The 20392-nt window shown below is 35.4% G+C and overlaps 2 protein-coding genes across 2 annotated transcripts; both read right to left on the bottom strand.

Annotated features, from left to right (window-relative positions):
- Positions 1 to 398: 398 nt before the first annotated feature.
- Positions 399 to 1337, bottom strand: LOC145624812 (uncharacterized). The gene has a single exon (XM_081677900.1). The coding sequence runs from the start codon at positions 1335 to 1337 to the stop codon at positions 399 to 401; it is 939 nt and encodes a 312-aa protein (XP_081534026.1).
- A 2238-nt stretch (positions 1338 to 3575) lies between these two features.
- Positions 3576 to 8256, bottom strand: LOC145623817 (enolase-like). The gene is made up of 14 exons (XM_081676687.1): positions 8081 to 8256; positions 6782 to 6845; positions 6530 to 6642; positions 6258 to 6344; positions 5998 to 6078; positions 5728 to 5910; positions 5555 to 5629; positions 5303 to 5443; positions 4962 to 5156; positions 4805 to 4855; positions 4386 to 4474; positions 4248 to 4299; positions 4101 to 4157; positions 3576 to 3888 (listed from the first exon to the last, which is right to left on the bottom strand). The coding sequence occupies exons 1-14, from the start codon at positions 8144 to 8146 to the stop codon at positions 3808 to 3810; spliced, it is 1335 nt and encodes a 444-aa protein (XP_081532813.1). The 5' UTR covers positions 8147 to 8256; the 3' UTR covers positions 3576 to 3807.
- Between the last annotated feature and the right edge of the window lie 12136 nt (positions 8257 to 20392).

The following is a 20392-nucleotide window of genomic DNA, read 5'->3' on the forward strand; positions in this document are numbered from 1 at the left end:
TAATACATAGGTCATACATAAGGTTTCTCTTTTACAAAGTGTTGCCATTTATGTGTTCCAAAGTCTTTAGTATTGTCATTTGACCATTAGAAACCAACATTCTTCCCTCTTTGATTTTGATAATTTAAGAGGGTGTGCAATCCCTAATCTTTATTTGATTATTTATTAATTTTATTGAAGTTTAATTAATTTTATTGAAATTTACTAACGTCCTAGTTGTGATGCTAAGGTTGTGTAATCAAAGTAGGTTTTTTTTTTTTTTTTTTTTTTTTTAATAAGTAATCAAAGTAGTTTTTTTTTTTTTTTGGACAAAGGATACAAACAGATTATATATTAATACTAAAGTCAATAAAGTTAACCGCTGCTTCTCCGGCAATAAGATGAGCTCGTTGAACGCGCTAACGATCCGCCTTGTGAACACTACAGAACTGAAAGGTTGAGCCAAGATGCTGAATCTTACGGATGAGCCAAAGGTACGCAATGTTACCCTGGCCCTCCCCCCTTAGGAGGGACACAAGATTACAAGAGTCAGTAAACACTGTGAGGGAATGAAACCCACTATCAAACGCCCACTGTAACCCATACAAGCAAGACAGTGCCTCCGCATGTAAAGCTGAAGAACAGACCCCGAAATTACTGCCATCAATGATACGATCATCCAACGGGTCTTCATTATCCAAGCACCACCCCATACCAGCATGTTGAGAATCTTTGAACCAGGACCCATCTATTTGCATAGACAGTAAAGCAGTCCCTTGAGAATTCAGACCAAGCTGAGCTACAAAAAACCCCGGCGGAAGAGGGGAACCACCCTCACCCCAGACATCATTAGGGGAACTAGCAAAGGCATCCGAAGCTACAAAAATTGAATGTGATTCCATTACCTCGGCGAACTGTGAATCAAACGGACGTGACGCGGACGAATCCTTAAAGACTCTGGAATTCCGACATAGCCACAAACTCCAAAGCGTACCGACAAAGAAGCCTAAGCGAGTACTAGAAGGCCCATCCTGACTAATGAAAAGTCGGATATAATCTAGGATCCAATCTGAGAGAGAAAGGTCTCCATTAAATTCTGAGCGGATACCAAGGCATCCACCCCTCCAAACTAATCGTGTCGTAGTGCACATTCTGAAAAGATGTTGCAAATCCTCTGGTTCTGAACGACAGAGGTCACAGAACACATCTTGAATCGGAACACCTTTGTGAAAGAGCTGAACCTTAACTGCAAGAGCCCAGTGTAGCAATTTCCATAAAAACAGCTTCCATTTAGGTTGTATCTGGAAGGAATCAGTACTAGAAGGTGTGGAAACAGGAGAAAGTTGTTGTTGTAGCATTGTGTAACCTGTTTTCACCGAGTATGTTCCAGATTGGTGCTCGCCCAGAATCGGAAGTCTTCCTGAGTCGTATCAGGTTCCTCCATTGCGAGAATTGTAGAGGCGGCCGTAGGAACAAGCCAGTCAACTACTTTAGTAGTATCCCATAGCCTTGTCTGAGGATGAATAAAAAAGCTAACCGTTTGCGCAGCAGAGCTAGACAAGGAATTCCTGGTTTGAACTCCGAAACACAGCCATTGACCCACCTGGCCGAACCAACAGGGTGGAGAGACCATCACCAATCTTCCAATTACAGCCCTGTTTCAAAAGAGTCTCCGCCTTAAGTAACCCCCGTAAGCCCTACGAATGACGACCAGAAAAGGAACATCGACTGTGAGGATTGTTGGACAGAAAGGTTGTCCGCGCACCGAAAACTTTGGAAACTAGCAACTGTGGGTTAGAAAAAAGTCTCCAAACCTGCTTCATAAGCAACGCCTTGTTTAAGGAAGACATACATCGAATGCCTAGGCCACCTAAGCCACGAGGAAGATGCATAGTCTCCTTATTAACCCAGTGGATACCCTTAGTTCCCGAATGTGCCCACAAGAATCGCATGAGCAAGGAATCAATTTTCCCAGTCACCGAGACAGGTAAGTCATAGCAAGCGAGAACATGGGAGGCCATAGCTACAAGGATAGAGTTAATAAAAATTAACTTTTGCGATTGTGACAACCGGATAGCGTTTAAACAATTAATCCGTTCGATGATTTTGTCGATAATGAATTGGAAGTGGTCTTTCTTTTGTCCCACGAAGTCTATAGGAGCCCCCAGATGATGATCAAACACCTGAACAAGCTTCATTTTGAAATATCGATTTGAAACCTGCCTGAGCGGAGGAAGGGATATTCGAGCTAAATTTAATCAAGGACTTTGACAAGTTTAGCTCCTCTCTTGAAATCTTCGTAAACCGCTGAATGATCTGCATGATATTAGTATAGGAAGTAGACGTTGCCCGTAAAAAGATGAGCGCGTCATCCGCAAAGAATAAATGCGAGATGGTAGGGCTCGATCTAGAAAGCTTAATTCCTTGAAAAAGCTTCATATCCTGACCTTGGTGCAACATACGAGAGAAAATATCCATGCAAAACAGAAAAAGGTAAGGAGAGATGGGATCACCCTGATGAAGACCACAATGTGGTTTAAAGGGATCCGAGGTTGTACCATTGATCAATAATTTGTAGGAAACCGTGGCGAGGCATTGTTGGATCATCTGTAGCCAACGTGTCGGAAACCCATAGGATTTTAAGACCTGCAGAAGAAAACTCTAGTGAACTCTATCATAAGCTTTGCTCATATCAATTTTGATTGACGCAAGCCAATTAGTGCCAGATTTTGAACAATTGATTTTCTCCATTAATTCATGGCTCAAAAAAATATTATCTGTCATAACACGTCCTTGAACAAAGGCGTGCTGAGAATCTGAGATGAGAAAAGGAAGATACTGGCGTAGCCTGCCCACCAAGCACTTAGAAGCGCATTTGTACACTGTGTTGCAAAGGCTAATCGGTCGCAAATGTCTCATCTCTGTTGGGGTACCAATCTTAGGAATCATGACAAGGAGAGATTGATTCCACTCTTTCAGCAGGTAGCCTGTTTGGAAAAAACTTTGAATGCCAGAAATAACCGAATCACCCACAACGTCCCAGTGAGTTTTGAAGAACTCGACAGTGATTCCATCCGGCCCCGGAGACTTACAGTTCCCTAAGGAAAACATTGCGGTTCGGATATCAGAAGATGAGAAAGGCCGATCCAAATTAGCGAGTTGAGAGGAATTAAATCGAGGAAGATCTAAGTAGTTTAGTTATTCTTTATGTTGAATTAATTCTACATGTTTAACCCTCTAAATACTAAGAGATTTCAGTTCAGCTCAGTAAATGTAAACAAGCCCTAAATAAGCAATCCGTTAAATAACTGCCTATAAGAATTAGTGTATAGTCTATGTGATGCATGCGTACTTCAATTAGTTACCAATGTATGAGACACGCAATATGCAACGTATCTTTATTAGTGGTTTTCTCATCTATTAGGAGGGTATAACAGACGCATTTGCAATGTGTCGCGCCTTTTGCATTCCGAGGTGGTCATGTTCGTTCACAATGTCACTCACTGTTAAGCAAAGGGGAAAAAGCATCTTAAACAGATCATGACCCAATCATTCATGGGAAGCGCGGGCTGCAAACATGAGCTATGCAAAGAACATTAACAAGACTCAAGCTAAACATTCATTCACTAGATGAAATAAAAAAACATAAAACCAAAGCAACCGCCAGATTCCAAAACATTTAACGCTAATTAGTGTTAAAGCTCTTAACAAAACTTTTAACAACAAAGTTGCTCCGCAACACTCTAGGCTCTGGTCTGTTATTGACGAATAGTAAACAAAGCTTCTTTCTCAAAAACCAGTAACTCTCTTGACTGCAAATTCTAGTCCTTAGTAGGGTTTAACAGGCACGCGGAAGTTAACTCCGGCATAAATAGCTTTGTCACCAAGCTCCTCTTCAATACGCAAAAGCTGCATATAACAAAGATGGAGCATTAGAGTACATCGATAAATCCCCCCCCCCCCAAAAAAAAAAAAAAAAAAAACCGCACTCGTCGTTTCATGCTGTATCAAAACTGCTCATGTCTCACTTTCCAAAACTACCTAAAGTTACCTAAGTACACATCCTTTAAGAAGTGAGTGTGACATTGGTAAAAACTAAAAATACAGGGGCTACAACTGACCTGGTTGTATTTGGCAAGGCGCTCAGATCTACATGGAGCTCCGGTCTTGATCTGACCCTGTTGACAAAAGAATTAAATAGGAAACATGTCATACCGAAGAACAGCATATTGACTCTAAAGTTCTAAACAGTAGCACAAGTGTAATACCGTAGAAAGACCAACAGCAAGGTCAGCAATGAAAGTATCTTCAGTTTCACCACTGCAGCCAAGGAAAGTAAATCATAAGATCAATCATTCAAAATGTTGCAGAAGAATATGGACATGTTTAATTGTTTATATACAAACCTGCGGTGGCTGGTCATGACTCCCCACCCAGCATGTTTGGACATCTTCACAGCCTCAATACTCTCAGTCACAGATCCAATTTGGTTAACCTGGTCCAAAATGAAAATAAAGGGTCAAATACATGCTCAATACATGGGTTTATAATTTTTTTCTTTTCGAATGGTAAGAGAGATCCTGACTGGACCACAACCCCCCTCTCAGTTATTTGGTCTAGTATTTGCGGGACAGGCACTTGGAGTAGAAAAGAGGGTAAGGAATTCCCTTACCCCAAGCACCCTCACTTGGTAGGATTCGAACCTCAAGCCTCTAAGATTTGCTAAACAAGTGAGCCAACACTTTGTTGGTACATGGTTCCATAATTGATAGAACAAATACAATAAGCTTAATTACAGAAAACGTATGGAAGGGTATTAGCATACCTTTAGAAGAAGAGCATTGCAGGACTTTTCATTGATGGCCTTCTCAACCCTCTGCAAAGATTGAATTTTATTTAATTAAACAAGGACTAAACTAGGCAGCTTCAGCTAATCCTACAAAACCAAATTCTAGCAAAGAAGAGAATGCAATCATGCTAACCTTAGGGTTGGTGACCAAAAGATCATCTCCAACAATTTGTACTTGCTCTCCCACTTCTGCGGTCATCTTGGCATAGTGCTCCCAGTCATCTTGGTCAAAGGGATCTTCAATTGATACAATGGGGTATTCGGATGTAAATGACTTGTAAAGATCCTTAAGGGCAACACCAGAGATCTTTTTTGATCCATCATTGTTCTGCAATATAATCACAGCGATCAGCATTTCAAATTTTCAAGTAAACAAGACAAGGATCCAAAAAACTTCAGATAGGGAATAAAGCCTACAGACTTGTTCCATAATGTTAGCAATCTTTACAAAATCAAACAAAAAAACAAGCATACCTCTTCCTTGAAGTTTAAGTCATAGGTCTTGTCCTCATTGTAGAACTCAGATGCAGCAACATCCATTCCAATTACCACTTTGCCGGTGTATCCAGCCTTCTCAATGGCAGTCTTTAGCAATTCAAGACCCTCCTTGTTCTCCTGTAAATGCAAAGGTAAAACATTAATAAATAGCCCTACAAACTTATCCACATACACTGGTATTGTATCTACAAACTTATGATGGACTAGATACTGAATGTTGTTGGTCACCTGGATGTTAGGAGCAAAGCCACCCTCATCACCAACATTGGTTGCATCTTGACCATACTTCTTCTTGATCACACTCTGGATTCACAGAAACAGGAAAAAGGAAATAAGTATCTAGAGCTAAGGCAGAGGTCAAAAGTATGATGCATTACAGCATTAGATAAGGTATATAATACCTTCAAGTGGTGGTACACTTCACTACCCATCTTCATTGCCTCCTTGAATGAGGAAGCTCCAGTAGGCAGAATCATGAACTCCTGCATTGCAAGCTTGTTTCCGGCATGAGATCCACCATTGATGACATTGAAGGCGGGGACTGGCAAAACCATCTGAGGGTTACCAGCAACCTCTGCAATGTGCTGAAATTGGAGCAGAAAGAACGTTAGCAAACTATCAGGAAAGCAATAGGAAAAGATACTTTACTGCCAAAGAACTAATCATCGTACCTGGTATAGAGGAATTTTCTTGGCCTGGGCTCCAGCCTTGCAGACAGCAAGAGAAACAGCCAAGATGGCATTTGCTCCCAACTGCCAGTGGCAAAAAGTTTAAATTAGAAAAGAAGCTACCAAAACATGAAGGAAATCAAGTACATTAAAGAAACAAATGCTAATTTTTTGAAAGATAACCCAATCTCTAACTCTCAACATGGGTCCTACTTGCACCCCTCAAAACAGCAAACCATACAAGAATAAGATTAAGTAAAAACCTTTTGTTTGCACCAACCCCATTCGTTGACAGTTCCATCAAGTTGTTGAACCATGAAGTTGTCAATGTCAGTCTGTGCAGTTGGGTCCTACATGATGAAATTAAAAATATTAGTAGAAATCAACATAAAAGAGCCTCAAACGAAATGCAGTAGAATACATAGTCCTGTTTTGTAAGACAATCAATCCAAAATTTCATCCAAAAACTTTTTTGTTGAGTTCCATAGAAAAAAATGAAGATTGAACATTGATGGATTCTCATCGTTAAGCATACCTTGCCAACCAAAGCAGGGCCAATAATCTCATTCACATTTTGAACAGCCTTAGATACACCCTTTCCCATGTAGTCTTTACCTCCATCCCTGAGTTCAAGGGCTTCGTAGACTCCTGATAATTCACAAGCATAAGTTGTTAAAACATGTGCAACTTTGAAAATGATAATCAATCAGCTAGAAATACAATTTATTGATTCTACAACAGGTAAATAAACTTCAAGAAGCCGCAATTATAAAGAACGAGAACTCACCAGTAGATGCACCACTTGGAACAGCAGCTCTGGCAAAAGTTCCGTCATCTAGATGAATATCAGCCTTCACAAAAATGTATCCAAACAACATGAGTCAACAAACCAATCACTTAAAATTCATTAAGTTAACACACCATCTAATTTCAGTCTATTAATTACAAACAATTCACTTGAATGTCATATAACAGCTCGAAGCATGACTAAAATCACTTGTTTTACCAGTTAACCACTCTTCTGCGGTTTTATCAAACAACTATAAACTCCCTTCCCATTAGTGCTAACAAATTCAATCCTCGAGAAACAGCTAAAAATTCAGTTAAGCTAAAATAACACTAAAATACATGTAATCTCAACCACTTTGAAAACTTCAGTCCAAAAATCAGCTTAAAACTTGAATAAAATTTTCAAATTCATCACTTAAAGCAAATTATTGCTGCGTCGATTATGGAAACATGAAACATTTATTAAAAAAAAAAAAATTAATAATAATATGAGTAATGATTATACAATATGTTAATCCATAAAACAGAGGCACAAAACTTTTCACTCTGTACTTCAACCAATACCAATATAAAACTATCAGTAGATCATACTAGTAGCAATAATAATACAAACATAAATGTAATCTTAGTCAATTCAACAAAAATTTCAGTCAAATAACCAGCTTAAAGATTGAAAATACGAATAGAAATCATTAAAACAACACTATAAACGAAATCTAACGTCAAATAATAACAATAATAACAACCAAAGTATTCCACCTTTACTCTGTATCTCAAACAATAACACTTCGTTGAATTTTATAATCCAATCAACAAATCATTTCAACAATTTATACAACAAACACGATTGAATTATTTTTTTAATCAAATTTACAAAAAATTTAATCCAGAATTCAAAATACAGTTAAAAATTACTGAAATTTATGAAAACACTCATTTAATGCGAAATATCACGTCGATTATGGATATTATGAGATATTACGTCGATTAAACAACAATGATGATAAATCGAGCTAAATTAGAAGCAAAATCCAATTACTTGACTCAAATTTCATCACAATAATCTCACAACAATTCAAATTCATCACTTCAGATTTTCAGCAGCCATAACACAACAAACAACGCCGGAAAACAAATCAATTAAAAACAGACGAATTCATGCAAATTAAATCACAAAAAACACCAGATTAAACGAAATCAAACATCGATTAGCAGATCGAATTCCGATGATTATCGATGATAACGAGGTAGAAAAAAAAGGGGAGAAAAAAAAGAAGATAATAGAGAAAGAGGATACCTCAACGGTAGGATTGCCACGGCTGTCAAAGATCTGCCTAGCTTTGATGCACTTGATGGTAACCATGGCTGAAAATGAATCGATCTGTGAGAAAACTGAGAGTGAGAGAGAGGAAGAAGACGGTTGGTGGAGAGGAGAGAGAAAGTGGGTAGAGATGTTGAAAAGGAGAGACCTTTTATAAAGCCCAACTCAGTAGAGAAAGAAGTGTTCGTCTATCGAACTATTTTAGCTTTTGATTGATCGTGACCGTTGGTTTATGTACGTCTAAGATTGATTAATTGTTCATCAAGAAATTTTTATGAGATGAATTTATTTTGGAATTTTCTTATTCTTTTTGTTTTTCTTGCATGGTGGATAGGGCTGTGCACAGGTCCAGAACCGGACCGGACCGGACCGGGACCCCTTGGACCTGAAGACCTGAATATGGAATTTTTGAGGACCGAGGACCGGACCTGAAAAAATCAGGTCCAGACCTGTCCGGACCTGAATATTCAGGTCCGGTCCGGTTTTAAGACCTGTTAGACCTGTTTGAGCAATTTTGATGTTTTTACCCTTGAAAAAATAATTAAATAACAACCTGTTAATTAAGAAGGCATATATCTTAAGTTACAAACTACAAGTCAAAGGTCTATAAGTACTACAAGTCAACAAGTCTTACTACACGTTTAGAATACATTTAACTATTTAAGTACTACTTAAAAATTACAAAAGTCCATCAATTTATAAATACAATGACAAGTTTTGAACATGGCAGATTTATAACAAGAGTTTCAATAAGAAGATCTTTCTTGCTCCATCAAACTTTAGGAATCATATGAGAGAGTCTACATATACAACATCATCATCTTCATCTAACGTCGTACCTTGAAATTCTATAAATATGGAAAAAAAAATATCAATGAGAATGGAGAAAATTATTAACATGAAGTAAAATAAGTAACCAAAAAAAAGTAAAATAAGTAACCAATTTATAATTACCTTTCTCAACTTCCTCTAACTCTCTCACATTTTCCTCTACATCAATTCCGGATACTCCCTTAGCTCGTAGCCAATCTTGTGTACAAATGAGAGCTTGTACCATCTTTCATTAACGTAAAAATAAAAATAAAAAATTCAAAATTCAACATTATAGTCTGTATTGTATACTTGTATTAAGTGTAACAAATAAAATAGAAAAAATGCATTACCTTAGGAGTCAATGAACTCCTAAATGGATCAAGATGACGACCTCCGGCACTAAAAGCGGATTCCGATGCAACTGTGGACAACGGAATAGCTAATATGTCCCGTGCCATGCGTGAAAGAATAGGATATCGATGTCCATTTCTACTCCACCAAGTCAAGGCATTTGATGCTTCTTCTTCCACACCTAATTGTTCATTTAAATACCTCTCAAACTCGCTCCTTACATACCCACCAGACCCTTTCATCCTTTTAGCTCTGTCCCTAATACTTTTTTCATAATCATCCCCTTCTTCTCCTATATCAAGATCCCCATTTGAATCAATTGGCATATCATCAACACTTTGTCCACTTTGATGAGCAACAGAAGGATACTTACTTCTATACTCATCAAACAAAGAGTAAGAAGCTTCTTTCACATCATTAGCAAGCTTAGTGCCAATATCCTTACCATAAAGGTCGGTAAGTGTCAATTCAACAACAATCATCTTAGTACGAGGGTCAAGTATAGCAGCAATGTAGATTAGTTTGTTCATTTTGTCCACATTTCCCCAATACTTATCAAACTTCTTTTTCATTGTAATGGCCATTGCTTTGAAATTTTCATCCAAACTTTCCTCCCACTTGTTCAACATATTATACACAGCAGCAATCTCAAACATACCTCTGTTACTAGTAACATAAAGAGAACCAGAAATGCGGCGAGTTAACAAGTAAAATCCTCTCAAAAACACTACCAATTTCTCCACATTTTTCCAATCATCTAATTCAGGGGGCTTTTCATTCTCCTTTAAACCCTCCCCATTTGGCAAAGGTATACCACTAAAAACACGTTGAAATTTCAAAGCCGTATCTAACATTATATAGGTCGAATTCCATCGAGTAGGAACATCAAAAGATAAAGAAGACTTGCAATCAATGTTAGACTTTTGCACAAGATCTTTAAACCTTTGTATTCTAGCAGGAGAATTTTTAATATACTTAACAGCATTTCTAACCCTATCAATGCATACACCATGCTCTTTAATACCATCCCACACAATCAAATTAATAATATGAGCAATACATCTAACATGAAGATATTTTCCATCACCAACACATCCCATTCTTTGAATCATTCTTTTTAAGTGAGCACAAGCAACATCATTTGAACTAGCATTATCAACGGTAACACTATACAACTTATCCTCAATACCCCAAAATTCCAAACAAGCCTCAACCGCTTTTCCAATAGCTTCACCCTTATGACTAGAAATTGGACAAAAATTAATAATTTTTTTGTGCAATTTCCAATCATTGTCAATAAAATGAGCCGTGAGACACATGTAATTAATTCTTTGTATTGATGTCCAAGTATCAGTTGTCACACAAATAGTTTGAGAATTTTGTAAAATGGCTTTCAATTTTGTCTTTTCATTATGATAAAGTTGAAGACAATCACGAGCAATTGTTGTACGAGATGGAATATTAAATCTAGGACAAGCAACACCCATCAAATATTTAAAACCAGCTTTCTCTACAAATCTAAAAGGAAGCTCATCAACAATAATCATATAGGTTAAGGCATCTCTAACTTCCTTCAAGCTCACAGTTCCACTTCCATATTTCAGTTTTGTTTCCCCTTCCTCATTATCCTTATCCCCTTCCCCTTGCCTAAAAAACAATTCAGCTTGTGTTCCTTTACCTTTTTTTTTATTCACTGGGTTAGCAAGACATTTTTCAGAATGATTCTTAACATTTTTTGAGCCATTCAGATTACCATCAGCAGCAAAATTAGCAGGACAAAACTTACATTCTGCCCGGAGTTTTCCGTCATCTATATATTCAATGTAGTACTCCCAATAAGGTGCTTTCCTCTTGCTCTTTCTAACCAAATATTGACGTCCCTCTGTCAACTTCTTGTCCGGAGGTAAAGACTTGCGCAACTCTTCAATATCTGTCCTACTAACCGCATCCATCAAACTTTGTAAACTTTTGGATTGAGAGCTCTCCATCTATATAATATTTAATAAACAGAAATTTGTTACCAACTTACCACCAAATTAAATTTTAAAAATAATTATAAGACCAAATCATAAAAAAATCTTACATTGCACGAAGATGAATCCGTTGTTACTGACTTACACCTTACAATGTCAAAAATCTGTACAATATAAAATTAACTCAACTATTAGTAATTATATAAATTAAAGAGCAACGTTACTGCTAATCTTGGTGGTTAGTGCTATAGTCTAGTACTCTGGTGAATATCTTTATGCATTTTGTAGAAATAACAAAGCTTATTATATAATCATATCTTCAGATCTACTATATTTTAATGCAAAGATGATAATTGTATGATGCTTTGTATTATTTACTTAACCAATTGAAGTATTAGCAGCAGCAAACAACAACAATACAATTCGAGCCTTAATAATTAAAAGTCCATGAATTTCTTCTCTGAATTCGCCATTAATGGGCCATTTAATAGATACTTTGTATATTTAACTTGTAAAATTGCAATGCAGAAAGTAATTGAACACAATTACACAATAGATGTCGAACAAGCAGATTTAAAAGTTTAGCAATTCAATACATACCTTTAACTCGACTTTCAGAGTTCCGATGTAGAAGAGGCGGCACACGGTGAATCGGAGATGCTCAAAGTCGCCGGAAAAAATGGAGTATGTGTGACAGTGTGAGGGTGTGAGTGTGACTGCGTGAGAGTAGAGAAAAGTTTGAGTTTGCAAATGTTAGGGTTAGGGTAATAATGGGTAAGTCAGTAAGTGAGAAAATTCCCAAAAAATTTATAATTAAATTGCTTTTTTTAATAAAATCCGGGTTTCAGGTCCAGACCTGATTATTCCGGGTTTAGACCGGACCGGACCTGAAACCCGGAATCCACTTTTTCCTTGGACCGAAGACCGGCCCGGAATTAGCAGGTCCGGTCCGGGCTGATCCAGGTCCAGTCCGGTTCAGGTCCAAAATACGGTCTGGACCTATTTTTGCACAGCCCTAATGGTGGATTGGTGGGGTTTTTCACATTATGACCTCATTTTTCCAAGGAAGTTTTCGGTTTTAAGATTTTGCTCACAAATATGTTTAGTAGTAGTATTTTTTTTTTTTTACTAGATTTAAGCCCGTAGATGCATGTTGGGTAATGGATTGGATATGGAATATGAGTTGCTTTTGTTTGTGGAATTATAACAATACAAAGCTGATACAACAAAAGTTTTAATGAAATTTTGCTTAGACATGCACATAAGCATCACCTGATATGATCACACGTGGGTTTGGGTTATGTATGGATTGTCGTTTTGAAAATTTAGGCATGGCACATAGCTCATGGACCAATTTTAGTTAACCCTAAAACGACATGACATGACTCACAACTATTGTTATAATATTAGGAGTAAATATGGGTGAAATTAGGGTTGATATGCTTCAATTAGGTTGAAGAATTGATTTAATTCACATAAATTCTTGCGAAAAGAATGTGCTCTAATCATTAGTTTAGAATTAATTTGTACATTCTAAAAAAAGACTCCAATTTGTATTACTACATACAGATACAACGAAACATGTTTTTGTGATAAATTTCATACTCTCTCACACTTGAGCCGCCCATGTGTATATATCAGAAATAAAATTTGTTACTTTGTATTTTGTGCATTATTGTAAATAAGAAATTATATTTAAACAAGTATGGTTAGAGACTTACGAGGCGTTTGGATTGTGGGAATGGGAGTTTGGGGATTAAAAGGTGGAATGGGATTGGGAATTAATTGATGGGAATACATGAAAATATGTCAATACCTTGTTTGGATGGTCGGTGGGAATGTATTGGGAATAAATAACAATTTTACCAAAATACCCTTCCTAAGATTATTATTTCATTCTTTTCATTAATGGCAAAAATGTCATTTTCCCCCTATTCCCATTCCCATCCATTTATTACCTACTCTCCCTAGGTAATAAAATTATGGGAATTCACCCCTAATAATCTCATTCCCAAACCCTTTTTTATTCCTATTCCCACCAAACAAACAAGGTTTATTTTTTCAATTGGGATTAAAATTCTCAATCCCACCCTCAATTCCCACTTGCCAAACACCCCCTTAGAGCATTATATTCTAATGGTTAGAAAGGAGTAGACGTTTGTTGAGTCGTTTAGGGCGTTTTTTTTTTTTAAACAATCTACTTCTTTCTACGGAATACTTTGTGATTTGTCTTCTTCAGTTCTTTCGACGGAATTTACTTTTCGGTTGCATACATTAAGAATTGAAAAGATTATCATACCTTGAGATATGCATTGCAAATATATCTGATAGAGTGGTAATTAATTATGTACTTACCACTCATACTTAATAATAAAATGTTATACTCACTCTGTTTTATATTAATTGTAACTTTTATCATAATTCGCAAAAAACTAGGTCGAGCACATCATAATCACATCTATGAGTAATTAACTAACAAATTAAATACGTGTCATGATAAATGTCAAAACTAATGTAAAACAAATGGAGTAAAGTCGGCCATTAATTGTACTACGTACTCTATATTGATTTAATAAAAAAATATTGAGTACGAATTATTAAGTTGACAACTCAATTAAGAAAAGTTAGTACTTCATTTATTTTCTCGTTTTTGAGTTGGTACGCAGAGGCTTTGTCATGAGTCATGACACTATAAAGTCGAATTTAATTATTGTAAAAAGGTGAGTTAAGTATAATGGAAGGACTTCACTTTTTGATTTTTTCACCTTTAAGGACCTTTTACTTTTTTTTTAAACTTTGAGGACCTAAGTTTTGATTTCCGGCCAAAATGGAGTTAAGTTATATTGGAGATATTCTAGATACTCAAGGATATTATTGTGATATATTTAGGTAACATATCTTGTGAAAAGATATGATAGAATATTGTGGAAAGTTTAGGTTGTTATCCTAGCTTATATATACTTGTACATTGTGACCTTGAAATCGATGAGAAATATACAGAGAATACTTACATAATTTCCTCTGATTTATCATGGTATCAGAGCAGGTTAAATCTTGGGACCGCTCACAAAAATTTCCCCCCCTGCCGGTGGGTTAGAAAATTATACTCACCGGCGGGATTCATAAATTTTACCGAAAAAATTCCGCTGTGCAAATTTTTTTTTTTTTTTTGTGAGTTGATTCGAGCATGATTTTGCTCTTTTGAATTTGAGTTTGGTTTTCCTCTGAAAAACTAATAAGAAATTTGAGTGTGGTTTACTCTGAAAGACCAATAAAAGATTTGAGTGTGGTTTACTCTAAAAAATCAATATTTGATTGGAGCTCGGTTTTGCTCTAGAAAAACAAAAAATTGTTATATTTACAGGTTCGAAAAGAATGACGTTCCTGTTTGATTGGTAACTGATGAGTTCGAAAAGTTCGAAAACCCGCAGACTTTCCCATGGAGCAAAACCACAGGCTAGCTTTGGCAGATGGGGAATTTTTTGCTGATGTAGAGCGGTATAGACGTCTTGTAGGCCGTTTGATTTATTTAGCGATCACTAGGCCTGACTTGGCTTATTCTGTGCATATTTTATCTCAATTTATGTAGAGCCCGAGTGTAGAGCACTGGGATGCTGCCTTACGGGTTGTGAGATATTTGAAGAAGAGTCCCGGACAGGGTATATTGCTAAGGTCTGATAGTGCTCTACAGTTGGAAGGGTGGTGTGACTCAGATTGGGCGAGTTGTCCATTGGCTCGGCGTTCGTTGACAGGATGGTTTGTGTTTCTTGGCTTATCTCCCGTGTCATGGAAGACTAAGAAACAACCCACCGTTGCTATGAGCTCCGCCGAAGCGGAGTACAGGTCTATGTGCGCGTGCACTCGTGAGTTGAAGTGGCTAAAGCGGATTCTGAGAGATTTGGGTGTGCGACATGAGAATGGCATGCATCTCTATTGTGACAGTCAGTCAGCATTATACATTGCGAAAAATCCGGTGTTTCATGAGCGAACGAAACATATTGAAGCGGATTGTCATTTTGTGCGAGATGTTATTACTGAAGGTCTCATTGAACCGTCATATGTGCCTACGTCGCTTCAATTAGCTGATATTTTTCCTAAGGCCTTGGGCAAGGTCAAGTTTGAATTTTTACTCCGCAAGTTGGGCATCTATGATCCGTATGCTCCAACTTGAGGGGGGGGTATTGGAGATATTCTAGATACTCTAGGATATTATTGTGATATATTTAGGTAACATATCTTGTGAAAAGATATGATAAAATATTGTGGAAAGTTTAGGTTGTTATCCTAACTTATATATACTTGTACATTGTGACCTTGAAATCGATGAGAAATATACAGAGAATACTTTCATAATTTCCTCTGATTTATCAAGTTAACTCAAGGTGAGTTAAGCATTAATTTATGACATCACTAATAAGTAAGTAAACAAAACTCTAGGACCAAACATTTCATATTTTTCACCTTTAAGGACCTCTAACCTTTTTTATTCTTCACTTTAAGGACTTCAGTTTAAAATATAAATGTGAACAATTTCTCTTCCTCCATTTCAACATTTTCTATTGAAGACCAAAATTCAACACTAACTCGGATAATTATTGAAGCATATGCCACAAATCACCAAACTTTCATCAAGTCTCTTTGTCCAAAAAAAATAAAAAAAAATGAAAAAAAATACGACTTTTTAAAAAAAAATAAAAATAAATAACGACTTCGTTTCTTATTATTTATAACAAATGAATTTTTTTAATATATATATCACAGATAATAACCCTTTTATAGCAAATAATAAGAAACAAAATTAGTAAATAAAACTTTCATTCAATCTAAAACCACATAAACCCCAAAAGAATCAAATATCATCAACCTTATCAAATAATACACCATAAAAAACCGATCAACCAAAAAACTGCAGCAGCTCGACATTATAATCGAACGCACAATAATTTTTTAAGTCCGTCAACACTAACAAGGATAGTGGTTGTTGTGGCTTTTCCGTCATACAAACAAGGGGAGAGCTAGAGAAAATTAGAGGAAACAAGTTGGGAGTTTTGGGGTTTCTTTCATTCATACGCCAAACAAATTGAGGAAGGTGAAGGTGATGAATAATATATATATATATATATATATATATATATATATATCACTCAGTGCGAACTGACTAGCTTAGAACGTCGCCAGCAAGTCCACCGATGTGGTTACAGTGGAGCAACTGTCTAAGAATGAGAAAGAAATAATTCTGATTAAGGAACCATCATTTATGCATGATAATGAATTATTTATAATATGCACTTCGTAATGTATAAAGAAATTGATATATAAAGAATTTGGTAAGGACCTAAGTTTGGTAATTAAAGAATTTAGTAACATAAGGACTTAATTTTTTTTTTTTATTATTATTTTTTTAATTTTTTTAATTTGCTCTGGTGAGTTAAGGTTGGAAAATTAACCACAAGTCCTCAAAGGTGAAAAAAAAAGTGAGAGGTCCTTAAAGGTGAAAAAATCAAAAAGTAAAGTCCTTCTCTTATGCTTAACTCGTAAAAAGGTTAATATTCATTTTTCATATTCTTTTCTTAAAAGGTAGCTCTATCGTGGTAAAATTCTATTGGATCAACCCAACTCGAGTTTGAGATAAAGACATTTTAGGAGAGGAAGGGGAGGGTCCCCGCCCAAAGAACCACTAATATGAAGGATCAAGCAAACCTTTCAATAAAACTTTAGATCAATTCTAGCTTAATGATAGTCACCATTTTATACTCTCTTCATTTCTAAAAATAAACTTCAGTTTTCTTTTTGGATCCTCTCTTCAAGTTCCCTCATCTAATTTTCTTTGTTATCAACTCCTTATCTCCTTATCAAAACTTAATAACATACTCCTATGGAAAACGATATAAGGCTTGTTCTATTCAGTTTAATTTCAGTTAAGTTAAGTTCAGTTTAGTTCATAATTTCCTTCTCTCATAAACAATTCATTTTAGCTGAGTTCAGTTCAGTTCACTTTAGCTCCAATCAGTTCAGTTCAGTAAATCAGAACATGCCCATAAAGTGACATACATGTACTAATGATTTGATAACTAAAGCGTGCAATGCAGCGTAAGAGAATATGGTGTTGCCATGTCCATGCCATGCCAATATGCCATAGTGGTTTAGAGCTTTGAATGAATTAAATTAATTCAACTACAATAATACTATATTTTCAACAAGTGTCTTCCAATACTTTCCAAAAAGACAACAAATAAAAAATAAAAATGCCTGCTTTTAATTAAATTATGCAAACTGCTTTCGCAATCAGAAAAGAATAATGTCATTATTAATATGAAAGTAGTCAGCTGATTAAGAGATCCACATACATTAATAAAAGAAAATTATTGAATTCTGAAAGGAAAATTAAGTGTCATTAAACAAAAGCCATCTGGTGTCTTCAGAAAAAAAAAAAAAAAAAAAAAAAGAAGCCATCTGGTAATTAATCGTGTTAGAGATAAATTTACGAGTTTTAATGCATAATTTTAAACTACAAACCGATCAAATTTACCTTATTTTCACTTATTTCAGGTCTAATAAGTTTAGTTCAGTTAAGTTAAAAGCGATAAGTTTAGATAAGTTCAGTTCACAAAAAATAAGTTATGATAAGGGTTATCCAAGTTTAAATTACAATAAAAATACAGCTCATCTTGTGTGCGGCTGGCCACACCGTGTGACCACTTAAAGTAACTCCTATAACATTGATCAAGTAACTCCTGTAATACCAATCAAGTAACCCTATAACACTGACCGAGTAACTCTATAACAATGATGAAGTAACCTCTTTAACACTGATCAAGCTAGTAACCCCCATTACACTAGCAAAGTAATCCCTATAGTGGCTGGCCACAGCCACATATAAGACTTTGTGATAAAAATAAGTTTTAATAAGTTCGGATAAGTTTAATTATGTTTAGATTAGTTTTTTGATCCGATGAGATCCATTTTTCAGTCTAAATTGATAATTTGAACACTTCTAGCCAGGGACGCCCAGGTATCACAATTATAACGTTATCCTTTGAATTTTTGTTTCCACAAAAATGTGTCACATCTCAAAAACTTGGTTGTAAGACATGTGATTTTTGATGAATTGAATTAGTAATCATTTTCTTCATCCCTAGTTATTCAAGATCTTAAAACTTTATCACATAAAATTTTAACAAAATCGAGTTTAATAATGTACAGGTCAACATATAAGAACATACATATTCATGTAGAATCTTTATTTATTTGTCTCGATTTATAACTCCTAATTAAAAGACCACTTGTTTATTCTTAGGATCGGACCACAAAAATCATGCAAATTACAAGTAATCTCTAATTACAACCATTAGAAATGGTTTAATAAGTATTCCATGAGTATGTTTAAACTAAAATGATAAAAGAGCCCAACGGAATGTTGAACCCCCATCCTCTATTTTTCTTCTATGGGTAAGATATAGCATATGTTGACGTCATCAAATTCATCGATTAAATTAATAACAAGCGTCTTTAATAAAATAAAAAAATGACGAATTGACAATCGTTATCGATGGCCAATTATTATTTGAGTTCATAGCATTTCAAGCATCCAAAAGGTTAAAAACAAAATTAATGAGGCTCGTATGCATATTGATATATTTAATCAAATAGTTGACCTATTACAAAGTTACAAATTTAGTACTGTAAATATGTTTTATACAACTTCAATAATTCATTTTAAGTCAATATGTTAAGTGCATTCATTAGAGTATTGTTGGCATTTTTTGAAAATAATTGTACTTATGATCGTAACACAGATTCAACGACCTTAAGTAGCTTATTCAGTGGCGGATCATATTTCTGAATAAATGTTACTAAGAACATAATATTTGAATTTGTGGCCTTTGGAATGAGACATAATAATTGAATTTGTGGCGTTTGGTGTAAATAGCAGACTTCCTATTGTTAGATCGATGATAGAATTGTTAGGTATGAAACGCTTTATATTGGTTTTAACTAAATTTTGTAAAATAAAACACTAATTAGATTATTTCTTGATCCAATTTGTCACTGAGCTTAGCTATTTATTAGGAAAAATATATAGTACTCTATTATGATATCAAATTGAATTGCATCATAACTAATAGTTAAAATAAAATAACGCACCTCACATACTTCTATCATAGGTGTTATTACTTCTATCATAGGTGTTAGTACTTCCATACGAGTACGGAGTATTATTTTGCATCGTAACACTGTGCACATGGATAGAAACTCTAAAAATGTTATCAGTTACAAAATCTTATACACTACGAGGTAAGCAAAAGACCAAAAATTACTCTTAACGGTTATCAAAAACAAACTTCAAATTAAATATTACGAAGTAAAGCATATGATTACTTAAGTTGTAATTCAGATTATTAATTGATAGGAGTAAGCAAAAGACCAAAAAACAATGCAGAACAAAACGTAAAGATGTAGAACTTACTACGGTCATGAAGAAAATTGTCCTTGAATTGTACGAACATGTATCAAAGTTTGAAGTATTACGTATTATCAACCTCTAGAAAGTTTTACCAGGGAAAAAAAAAACAGTGGGTATCTGAGTGCCAATATGTGTGGGAAAATGTGGCCCCTTGAAAGGTAGAGGCATCAAAAGAATAGAAGTACCGAATATCCTACTTCAGATTTGATGCCCAATTATAATTATTCTATGGTCATAATCTGCTACCTAACCACAGCTTTCGATTTTACTGTTGTTTGGTTTCAATTTGAATTTTGCTTCCCAACTTACCAATAATTACTCTCACTTGGACAACATAATTGTCCTCTTGGAAATGGTACTTTCAACTTCTCAAAATTTATTAGATCTCAAAAGCTTAAAGCTCGTCAATTTGAGTGTATGCCACTGATTAATACTAAGTCTGTAGTATATAGGAGTTACAGTATACGATAGTCTTAATTGTGTTGGAACATCAACATCTGTTTAAATAAGATAGTACGGACTATGGATTATCCGAACTGACACCCTAAATGGGCTAAATCTATATGCGAAATATATAAACAATGGCAAACTTGAATATTGAAAGACTTAACTACATTTCTGAAACACAGTGTCAAAAGCACACCAGACCCAACCCGACATGAAACCGACCCGATAAATATCAATACA

This window comes from Chenopodium album, chromosome 3 (assembly GCF_948465745.1).
Source record: "Chenopodium album chromosome 3, dcCheAlbu1.1, whole genome shotgun sequence".
Lineage (NCBI taxonomy): Eukaryota > Viridiplantae > Streptophyta > Magnoliopsida > Caryophyllales > Amaranthaceae > Chenopodium > Chenopodium album.

Excerpts from the sequence above, each read along its gene's own strand:
- LOC145623817 (XM_081676687.1), bottom strand. The coding sequence starts at position 8,146 with ATGGTTACCATCAAGTGCATCAAAGCTAGGCAGATCTTTGACAGCCGT. Across the intron at positions 6,643-6,781 it reads TCCAAGTGGTGCATCTACTG|GAGTCTACGAAGCCCTTGAA; the intron begins GTGAGTTCTCGT and ends GTGAATTATCAG. Across the intron at positions 6,079-6,257 it reads GGGGTTGGTGCAAACAAAAG|TTGGGAGCAAATGCCATCTT; the intron begins GTTTTTACTTAA and ends TGCCACTGGCAG.
- LOC145624812 (XM_081677900.1), bottom strand. The coding sequence starts at position 1,337 with ATGCTACAACAACAACTTTCTCCTGTTTCCACACCTTCTAGTACTGAT.